Source organism: Mustela erminea, chromosome 12 (assembly GCF_009829155.1).
Source record: "Mustela erminea isolate mMusErm1 chromosome 12, mMusErm1.Pri, whole genome shotgun sequence".
Taxonomy (NCBI): Eukaryota; Metazoa; Chordata; class Mammalia; order Carnivora; family Mustelidae; genus Mustela; species Mustela erminea.
The window spans coordinates 22,474,315-22,485,541 of NC_045625.1; the positions used below are offsets into that span (position 1 = coordinate 22,474,315).

The window sequence follows — 11,227 nt, forward strand, 5'->3', positions numbered from 1 at the left end:
GGTATTTCTATGTCCATTCTGTGCCTTGCATTTTTACTCTTAATGTCTTCAATAAGAAACAAATAAGGATTTCTTCATTTTAATGCACTCCATTTTATCAATAATATGCTCCCTGATTAGTGGTTTTCCTGTCTTGTTTAAATTATCTTTGCCTTCCCCCAAAACTTATTCTATTATTTCTTCTAGAAGACTTACTGTCTTTTAAAATTTGGACCTACAGGGCGCCTGGGTGGCTCAGTGGGTTAAGCCGCTGCCTTCGGCTCAGGTCATGATCTCAGGGTCCTGGGATCGAGTCCCGCATCGGGCTCTCTGCTCAGCAGGGAGCCTTCTTCCCTCTCTCTCTCTCTGCCTGCCTCTCCATCTACTTGTGATTTCTCTCTGTCAAATAAATAAATAAAATCTTTTAAAAAAAATTAAATCTAAAAAAAATAAATAAATAAAATAAAATAAAATTTGGACCTACAATCCAATTGGAATTAGGTTTTGTGTATGATGGGAGACAGAGGTCAAGATTAATCTTTCCCCACAGAGCTGTCCATTGGACTAAACACTGTTTATGGAACACTGCTTACTGCCTCTCCCTCCACCCCCTGGCTCTCTAGTGCCACCTTCATCACAAACATATTAAGCTGTTTAAGCTGTTTTATTTCAAGGGAGTTTTCTGTACTGATGTATTTACGTATGGCTTGAAATTTCTTTAATTTAGATTCACTGTCCACTTGGGTCCCTAAGTGAGGTCAACTTTCTGGGGATGTAATTAATTATTGCCAATAAACAGCCCAGGAGTGATATGTCAATTAGACTTCAAGCAAAATACAAATTCCAGTTTCTGGGTGGACCCAGATCTTTCTCCATCTGACTCCATGCCTCCTCACGTCTACAGACTATAGGCATGAAGAAGTCAAGACGGTTAGATACTTAGTTATCTGTCCTCATATTCACAAACTGCCTGAAGACCCATATTGTTTATATTTGTAATCACATTTTCATGGCTGCTTTCTTTTTTAAAGATTTGTTTTTATTATGTTATGTTAGTCACCATACAGTACATCATTAGTTTTTGATGTAGTGTTCCATGATTCATTGTTTGTGTATGACACCCAGGGCTCCATGCAATCTGTGCTCTCCTTCATACCCATCACTGGGCTAGAGAGAGAGAGAGCATGAGTTGGGGGAAGCGGGAGGGTGATAGAACCTCAAGCAGACTCTGTGCTGAGCTGGGAGCCTGATGCGCGGCTCGATCTCATGACGCATGAGATCATGACCACGAGATCATGACCTGAGCTGAAACCAAGAGTCGGAAGCTTAATCAACTGAGCCCTCACGTGTCCCTTAGTGGCTTCTCCTTTGACTATTCAAAGGAATGGCCCCTCTCCCAGATGGGCTGGGCTAAAGTTGGGGGCACAGAAGCTAGAGACTCAAAAAAGGCTTTTTCTTTAGTGATTCCCCATTGAGGAAGTGGGGAGGCCACCCAGGCCTGTCTCTACCCAGAAATTCTGAGAAAGAACTAAGCAGCCCAGGAGGTATGGAAAGAGAAATTCCAGGAGATGGAAGTTTCTAGCAAATGTTTAACCTGGCTCTGGGTCTCAAAAGCCTCTGTGTTCTTGGGCTTATCACCTCTCCAAATCCACCCAAACACAAAAACAGCCCATTTTAAAACACATACCAGAAATAAATAAAATAAATATAATGTCACAAAGAGTCGAATGTCAACACTTGACAGGGAAGTGATGTCAAACTGAGCAACTCTCACCTGACTAGTACACGTGATTTCTGGAAGCCCAGGTGTCATCAGCCAAACCTGCTGCGATCCAAAAGTCATGTTCCAGAAGCCAGAGATGTAGCTGAAATCTTCGGTAGAAACAAAAGCAGAGATGAGTAGGCTTTTCTGTAAATATCCTTGCCGTTCTGTGCACACATCTGGATCTGTGCACAAATTTCACACGCTAGGAAGAGGGACCCAGTGTTGTTTGTGAACAGCAGAGCAGAGACACGGAGCTTGGAAACACAGTCTAAGGAAAAACTCACAGCTTGGGCTACATGATAGGGCGACATTAACAGGTCAGCCCCTGTAGGGAGTCTGAAATTAGGCTCGCTCTTCTTCCGCAAATCTTTGCAACGGGTCTCAAGTTCATAGGCTGTAGCAGAGAGGACACACCTATGTTGAGATCGGACAGAGGGCTCAGAGCAGGGAAATTGAGACCTGAAGCCAATCCTTTCTTCCACATCCCCACCCCACTCTCCGATATGAATGCATCTCTGCAAACAGATCTGCCAGGACTGTGAACAGGAAAAGGTTTCTCCAAAGCTAAGTAGCTTGATAAGTCACTATGGAAATAGCTCCGTGGTTCTTGGCTTTAATGGCACGCCGGCAAGTATCACAGTAGCGAAGCCTCGCCCCTTCCTTCTGTGATTTGGATCCAGTGGGTATGGGATGAAGCCCTGGCGTCAGAAACTATAAGAAGTTACTCAAGTGATTCTTACTGTGCAGTCAGGATCGAGAGCCCCCAAATTACCTTAAACACCTTCGGACTGCAGCCATCACACTATATAGCAGAAAACCCAAGAATGTGGGCCCAAAAGGCTGGGACGACTTTTCAGTCAAGGATCAGGTTCAGGATGAGTTGATTAAAGGAAAATTTACAGATTTTGGAACAAGGAATCAAATTGTTCCTGGATGTTAACTTACTATTATTATTATTTCAATTTTTTATTTTAAGGAGGTTCCACGCCCAACATGGGGCTGGAACTCACAGCCCTGAAATCGAGTCACAGTATTCTACCAGGTGCTCCCCTGGATGTTATCTTATTTTTAAAGCTCATACAGAACATTATCTGAGAAACTGATTAAAGTTTTTTAAACTAGGTTTTTTAAAAGAGCATTTTGCTAATAATAAATAGTGGAGGAATATCTAATCTCAGACCCCCGTTAGACTCAGGTTTCAGTATCATGGGATACACTTTTTTAAAAAAAGATTTTATTTATTTGACAGACAGAGATCACAAGTAGGCAGAGCACCAGGCAGAGAGAAAGGGAGAAGCAGGCTCCCCACTTAGCGGAGAGCCTCATGCGGGGCTCGATCCTTGGGCCCTGGGATCATGACCTGAGCTGAAGGCAGAGGCTTTAACCCACTGAGCCACCCAGGCGCCCCGCATGGGATATACTTTATGAGAAGGAACTCCAGCTCCGAAAGCAGAATGAAGTGGGTGCAAATTCTGTCCTTCCAGTTATCAGCTGTGGCACCCTGCGTAGGTTACACAACCTCTCTGAGCCCCTGTAATGGGGGTAATAATACCTGTTTCCCAGGAAGCTGGTGGGGATGAAATGGGACAGCATATCCAAAGCATCTTTGGTAAGGCTCTTTGACACTGGAACCACGTGGATTAACTCAGGGTTATGGTAAAGATATTCAGGGAAGGTAAGAACAAGGCAATAGTCACAAAACCCACTTGGACTTGTTCGGAGCTGCTGCTGAAATATTTTGGGAATGAGAGGCACCCCTGCCTGGTCAGTAGCAGGCATTCTTTGTCCCAATGGTCTCCCACCAATGGGGTTCAAACACTTCCCATCCGATTCCTTTGACTGTGGATTCAGTGGCTCTGTCTTGCTCTATGTGAAGCCTGATTAGTTGGGCCTGCCATCTCCGGAAGGGTTAGGCCTATTCGGTAGAACTTCTACCTCAGGCCACTTCATAGGCACTGACTAGTCATAGATGGGCCCAGGGAGGGTGGTGAGGTCACTTGGCACTGAGCCTGTGTAAAGAAGCCCTCTGGAGAAATTTATAGGTTTATGGGGCCTGATAGCTGAACCAGTCAGAGCTCATTAAATAGCAGTAGAAACACCAAAACCCCTCAACCTTTCCCAGTTGTTTGTGTGGCTATGACTTAAGGTCCTCACTAGAGGGCAGGCAACTTTAAATGATGGATTTTTTTTTTTTATGGTGAATAAACTGGATAAATGATAATCATTATTGGAATAATAATCATAGGTAACATTTATTACATACATTCTAAAAGTTGGGAACTCCGCTAAATGCCATATATTTAATTAATTTAATTTAATTTATTAAATATATTTAATTTAATTTACTATATATTTAATTTAATTTAAATTGCCATATATTTAATTTAAATTTATATTTATGTATATAAATATTTAATTTATATTTAATTTAATTTAAATTAACATATATTTAATTTAATTTAAATTACTTCTTGTATTCTCTTCACCTCGTTCTTACCATAAATGATAACAGTTCTTTCCCCACAACTGCATTGGACGTTTCATGAGGATAATGTCTATTTGCTATTCTGCACTGATCGATTACTGAGTCTGGAACATCACAGTAGCTGAGTAAGTACTTGTTGAATGAAATACATATTGAATGAATTGAATCTTAAGTTCAAAGCCAAAACATGGAGGCTGTTATTATTCTAGTACATTGTGTTTATCATTAGTAAAATTCCTTTCAAATTTTGAAATATCTCTTTTTAGGTATTTGAAATTAAGTATTAAGTAGTTGTCCCAGAGGATTCCTTCGATAACTTTTATATGCTTTATTTTGGAGGGTGTTGGGAAATATTTTTTTAACAGAGAGTGATAGACATTGTCAAAACTAAAATCAATAAGATCCTCCTTGAGAAGAACTTGCACTATTAACTTATAATCGTAATTTAAGGTATGGAATTACCTGAACCAATCTGTCAGTTTGTCTCCAACAAGTTCTTATAGCACTGACCTCACACCACCACTGTTCTAAGGACTTCATACCCTCATAAAGGTACTATTATTAACCCCATTTTACAGATGGTAAATAGTTACGCATAACTATTATTGGCCCATTTTACAGATGGGGAAACTGGGACGATTAAGAAAACAGATTTCACAACCAGTAAGTGGCACAGCCAGGATGAAAACCCAGGTGTTCTGGTGGGAGAATCCGGAACCTGGTCACCACAGTGCCTACTCACCTCACTTAATAAGATTGCACAGTCATCATATAAAGTTCTAATTGCACAGGTAATGATTCTGGTAGGCCACCGCAAAACAAATTTGGGAAAACTTTTGCACATTTTTATCCTGGACTTTTCATTCATTCGACATAATAGTGCTAGAAAAAGAAGGTCAGACAGTTCCTGGTTTAGACAGGGAGTTATTTTGTCACAGCCTGATGAGGAATTATAAATGGTGATCCCCTTTCCAAAACACCAAACACACCAACTTGCAAAGGCCGGCCTGCTCTAGGGCAGAGTTCTTGGCGTATCAACTGAAAAACCAAAGCAGACAATGCAAACATTTTTTAAATATCCTCAGAATGCAATATAACTTACAGCCAAGTGAGTTTTGCAATGAAAACAACAGGCAACAACCGTATGACTCAGCAATTCTGCTCCTGGGAAGAGTCACCAAAAGAACTGCAGACAAGTACTCAAAGAAAAACCTATACGTGAATATTCAGAGCACGAGCCAACTTTTCTGAGAGCCAACTGTATCATTTTCACCAAAGACAACATTTGCACGTCTCCGCCAAGCTGCTGAGCCCCTCCTGAGGATCCAAAACCACAGGCATCCCTAACACAACAACTGAAACACACCCCTTCTCCTCTCCCACACCCTAGTCTGCTCCTTTCCTGGGCCCAGCTCTGTGACCAGAACTACCATTCATCTACCTGATATGGGTTAAATTGTGTCCCCCCGCCCCCAAATTCATACTTTGAAGTTCTAGCCCCAGGACATTTGAATGTGACCGTATTTTGGAAATAGGGTCATTGCAGATATAATTAGTTAAGATGAGGTCATTAGAGTGGGCCCTAATCCAACATCACTGTTGTCCTCATGAAAGGGGAAATCTGGACATGGAGACAGGCACACAGGGAGACCGTGGACTCCTAGCCTCCAAAATTCTAAGACAATACATTTCTGTCCTTTATGTTCCCAGTCTATGGCACTCCATTAGAGCAAGCCCTCGAAAACACACTGCCCAGTGGAGACTTCCTGTCCATCTCTCACTCCCACTCCTGGTAACTAGACCCCATGCATTTCGGCTCCAGAACGGCTCTAGAATTCAGCTGCTACCCTTTCCACAGCCTCCGTAGGTGTGTTGGGAAATTTGGTTCTCTGCAAGCCTCATGTTAGGACAAGATAGAAAGGGACTTCGCTGACCGAAAAACACAAGGATGGATCCAAGCTGGCGCAGGGGAGAGAGAGTCTAGGATTCCAAGGGGATATAGAATTGGTGGGGCTGGACAGCAGGGGTGAGGGCGCGCCTCGCTGCGGGTAAGAGAAACACCAGCTCCCTGCTTGGCTGGAGAAAGCTGAGTCGGAGCAGGCTGGTGCAAATGTCAGAGAACTGCGGCCGGCCAGAGGACAGGGCTCCCCTGCCTCTGTCCCCAGGGCAAGGTTTGGGGCCGGGCTTCCTCCTGGGATGTGTGTGCTGCGTGAGTGGAGATGGGGGGGCACCTTTGCTGCTGGGGTTCCCAGGGGCATGGCTGAAGCGCACTATGAGGCACAGCTTTGTGAGGCTGCAGAGGGTGCTCCTTTTCCATCGAAACCAAACGAACAGGTTTGCCCATGAGATTCCAGGTCTCAGTCCAAGAGGTGTGAGCTGAGCAGGCGCCTGGCCCAGCCCAGCATCAGCTCCCCGCTCAGGGGGGACGCGGGACACTGCGCAGGAACTCTGGGGACTAGACTCTGAACACTGGGATCCAGCAGTGAAGGACCTGGAGCACGGGGCCTCCCTGGGCACCCAGAAGGGCTCAGAGCAGCTGTGCGTGCCTTGCTCTTTCTCCCCTCCTCCTCCCTCACCCCACGCCCCTCTATCTCGCTCCAGGTCCCTCCTCCCCGCTGCCCTGCCGGCACCTGCCCCCATCTTTCCCTCCTCTCTCATCCCGTTAGCCCCCTTGGCCCTACCAGCTTCCTCCTCTGTTCCTTCCTTTCCTCGTGGGGACCCCTTTTTTCCCCTCTCCCCTCTTCCCTCTGAGTCCTTCTTTTCCTCCCCGCTTCCCCTCTCCTGCTCCCCCCCCCCATGGCTGCCCACCTCCTCCTCCCCTCCCCTCCATCTCCCTTCCTCTCCCTTACCTTTTCCTCCCCCTCCTCTTCCCCTCCCCCCCACCTTTCCACCTGCCCTCCTCACTCCCCCCCCCCGCCCCCCACCGCTCCTTCTCCCCCCCGCCCCCCACCGATCCTTCTCCCCCCCGCCCCCCACCGCTCCTTCTCCCCCCCCCCGCCCCCCACCGCTCCTTCTCCCCCCCCCCCCGCCCCCCACCGCTCCTTCTCTCCCCTCCCTCGCCCCGCCCATCACTGTTTGTTTTTCTCCCGGATCCAGATGAAGGGGTGGCCCTGTTTCTGCCCTGCCCTGCCGCATTTCTGGCAGCTGGAGTCTTGCTTCATGGCTGAGGGCTCGGGCCCTCAGGCCCCGGGGAAAGAGCCCCCACTCAGCATCCAGGTCCTGCGAGCCCAGTACGAAGGCTTGCGAAGGCAGCAGAGGGCGCGGGCCTACCTGGTGGTGCTCCCGACAGGTAGGGCTGGGCAGGTGCTGGGACAAAAGCCAAAAGCGGAGGGAGGAGGGCCTGGCTATGGGCACAGTGGGTGGTGGGCTGCGGCCAGGGCCGGTGGGGGCTCTGTGGGTCCTGCTGGTGGGAAAGAGCAGGCAAGCCAGCAGAGCCCAGCAGGAGGCCAGTTCTGGGCAGCTCTGCTTGGCTCAGTTCCCCTGCAGGGGCCTCAGCCAGGCATTAGCCAGCCTCCTGCTGTACCTGGCCTCAGCAATTAGGTTCTCACCTTGCCAGACTGTTCTGCCTGGTGGAGGTGGCTCAGCCCCCTGCTGGGCCAGGTGGGGGGGGGGGGTGGGGGTGATGGGAGCACTTCCTGGCTGCAAAGCAGAGAAACTGGCCCTGGAGAGAGCAGACATGGTGCTCTCTCCAGGACACATGGCACTCAGGGACCCAGACTCCTGGAGCTTACTTATCATGGTCTCAAACAACTTCTAAGGAGGCATGAGATAAAGAAGCCTCAAGGAGAGAATGCCTCTTCCCTCTGGGAACTCAGGTTTTGTTCCTGGATAAGTTAGGAGCATAAGGCTCCACCCCAGCCCTTCTCTCTAACAGAGGAATGAATGGGTGGAGGGAGGTGGGAAGGGCAATGCTGTGCCTGACTCGGGACTCCCTGAGCGGCCCACCCAATGCTAGGCCAGCTGGGAAGGAATCAGGGGCCAGAGGGACATCTCCATCTGGAAGGAAGTGTGCTGCCTTGTGGAGATAACAGTGGTCCCACGGAGCGGAGGGTATCCAGCTTCCATTCCTGGGGCTGTTCTGTGTGAACTGAACTGGCACAGTCAGACACTCCCCATCTCTGCAGGGTGGACACCAAAAGGTTCCTAAAGGTCTAGTCCATCCCCGAATGTGTTTATTCATTCAGTCATTCAGCAAACAAGAAATTAAACCACTCATCAAAGCAAGAGAGTACCAGGCTCAGCAGACTCAGAATTCGGACGCACATTGCAAAGACAGGCCAACTCGACATGCCCCTGCTCCAACCCAACCCTCTGGGTCTTTCTCCCACGCTCTGTAACTCAGTGCCTCCCCCCCACCCCGCCCAGCTATCCTCACCGATCAGTTTGGCCAGGTTAATGCCAGAAGGCTGGTCGGACCAGACTCTGCTTTGTCAGGGAAGACTTCTGACTCCCAGGTGAAGTCAGCCACTCAGCAGGATCTGTTTGGGGTCGGGGTCCAGGTGTACCCTCCACTTGGTCTTTTTCCTTGTCCTCTGTGGACCCTGAACTGGGACTGACAAGGAAGGAGGCTCCTTTCTGCAACCAAGTCCTGCCCATCTGCACAGACATAATGGAGAGGATACTAGTTCCAAGGTTCTCCTATCAAATCCCCTCTTCCCAAATAAGTACATAGCATTCTGGACTTTTAGTCAGGGTGTCTATGTCGAGAAAAATCAGGTAGTCCTGAAGTGGGAACACATTTTCAGTCCCTCCGCGGTTTGGTTTGCAGAGATGGCCCCACCAGTCCTGTTTCCTGCAGACTCCCAGACCCGGAGCTCTAGGGGCTTCCTTCTGCCTTCATACCTCAGCACCGACTCTCCCCTCCTGCGCGCACCTGTCCCGTCCAGGGCCTCCCGCAGGGACAAGTGCCACGAGGCTCAAGGGAGCCCCACTCACGATCCAGAGGCAATAGACCAACTCTCTTTGGAACCCCTTTCAGTCACTGCCACCAAGGGTTGATGATAAACTGTCGTGTGCCACAAGGTGGTAAAAACAGGTGCCCGAGAAAAAGAGACACCGGTCTGGACCATCATCCCTGCAGCCAGTTCAGAGAAGCCAGAGCTGCTGTAACTGTGTTCCCAGATCAGTGTCCGAGGGGTGGGAGAAGGCGAGGCTCTAGTCCTCCAAAAGGAGCTGCTTTGAAATACCGCTCCTCCCTCCTGCACCTTGGGCCGTAAACCCATATGGGAATCCCAGAACAGAAAACCCTGTAGGTGAAGAGTAATCTTTTCCACTGGCCAGTGCCTGTGACTCTGTTCCATTCTTCCAATCTGAACACTCGTTCCCTAGCTCTGCCCTGGGGTCACCCCCTCGCTGCAGTTAGGAACTGGAGTCGATTATTAAACTCTGTTCTGCTTCAGATTTTTGTCATAGCATCGGTTCCCCCCTGCAATTTTCTTGTAACACATTCCTTTGCTTAGCGTTTTCCTAGCCCACTAAAACCTATCCGTGAAGATGTGGATTTTGTCTCATTTGCTGCCGTATTCCCTGAACCTAGAATGAATGATGCTTGGCATGGAATAGGTGCTCAATAAATACTTGTTGAATGAATGAGTCCATGTGCATGAGTGTGTGTATGTGTTAGAGAGGGTTTGTGTGGGTGTGAGTGTGTGGGCAGGGGAGGGAGGGGACAGGTGGGAGCAGGTACAAGTGAGATCGCGTGTGACTCACGTCTATGTGTAAATACATATTTGGGATAATATTCCCATGGCTCGAGACCTCTGAGACCGCCAGAATGAGCGCTGCCATGTACCTACCAGTGGTGACCCTGCTTGTGCCTTGCTTTGCCAGGAGGACACACGCCTGCTCCTGCTGAGTCCGTGGTCAGTCCTGTTTGGATTAACAAGGAGAGAAGACAGTCAGTGTCCCTAGAAGAGGCAGATCTGGAGGCTGAGGGGATGCTGGAGGAGGCCAACGGAGGCTGTCTTCAGGGCCCTGAATCTCCATGGCACGCACACCTGGAGATGTACCGCTGCGTTCAAACCTTCCACCAGGAAATCAGTCTTCCAGTAAAACACAAGAACAAGCTCGTGGGGTCCAAACAAAGGCTCCCTCAGGAAGGAGACCCAGGTCTGTTTGAAAACAATCCAATGACCCAGCAAGGGTCCACCAACCTACCAACAGCCCAGTGTGAATGTCCAGTGAGCAATGCCCAGACAAAGGCAGAGGGATTTGGCTTGAATGTGGACATTTGGCACCCTCTTTCCAAGAAGAACCCACACAGGTCTGGAAAGCCAGCTCACTATCCATTTCCCCAGAGGAAAACGCCCAGGATCTCTCAAACCGCCAGGAACCTGGGCTTGTATGGCCCAGCCTAAAGCTTCCTACTCAGCCAAATGTCTCAACATTGAAACCATGGATGGCCTCATCCAAGAACCCAGGAGGCAGAGCCATGAGTCGGGCCTCTAGCTAGGAACAAGAACCAGACTAACTCAGTGGTAGGGATTTTGAACTTCATGGTGGCATGGTCTTGTCCTTCAGAAAAGAAGAGATTGCCTAGGCCAGATCTCACACAGTCTAGGATGAAAGAGTGTATCTGATCAGGGTGGCCCCACTGTGCTTGTATATGAAGACATGACTGGAGCCCTAGATGCCGATTCCTTGGGGAGGCCCCGTAGGCATCTTCTCTGTCCCTAGAAATGGGAATTTTGGAACGTGATACTGGCACCCTAGCCACAGGAATGCCTTAGCAGGGGCACTAGAGTCAACGAGTGTGAGCAGCCTTGTTTTCAATATGTTCTGATGATTTCTCACATGATCTGGAGATGAGCTCTGAGAATTGCCTTTTTCTGCTTACTGTGTCTGGAGGCCAGCTCACTGAGAAGTCACTACATCCCTTGGTAGTGACCATACCATTTCAGCGGAGGCTCCCAAAGTATGGTCACTGTGGGTTGAAAGAAAAACTCTACTGTTTTGTGTGTTTAAGACATGTTCAGGAAGGTTGGCCATCTCTCCCCTCT

At 48.5% G+C, this 11,227-nt stretch overlaps 1 protein-coding gene and 1 long non-coding RNA gene across 3 annotated transcripts in view; one reads left to right on the plus strand and one right to left on the minus strand.

The window, feature by feature from the left end:
• The window catches only part of LOC116570433, a 41,171-nt gene extending 31,073 nt beyond the window's left edge, over window positions 1-10,098 (minus strand). For both annotated transcript variants that reach the window (XR_004277427.1, XR_004277426.1), the window contains exons 1-2: window positions 10,025-10,098; window positions 1,754-1,851 (exon numbers count right to left, since the gene is read on the minus strand). This is a non-coding gene — a long non-coding RNA (uncharacterized LOC116570433). The remainder of the gene's footprint in view (window positions 1-1,753; window positions 1,852-10,024) is intronic.
• C12H9orf152 (chromosome 12 C9orf152 homolog) lies at window positions 6,593-10,997 on the plus strand. Its single transcript, XM_032307562.1, has 3 exons — window positions 6,593-6,767; window positions 7,326-7,518; window positions 10,059-10,997. The coding sequence occupies exons 2-3, from the start codon at window positions 7,326-7,328 to the stop codon at window positions 10,583-10,585; spliced, it is 720 nt and encodes a 239-aa protein (XP_032163453.1). The 5' UTR covers window positions 6,593-6,767; the 3' UTR covers window positions 10,586-10,997.
• The last annotated feature ends 230 nt before the right edge of the window (window positions 10,998-11,227 follow it).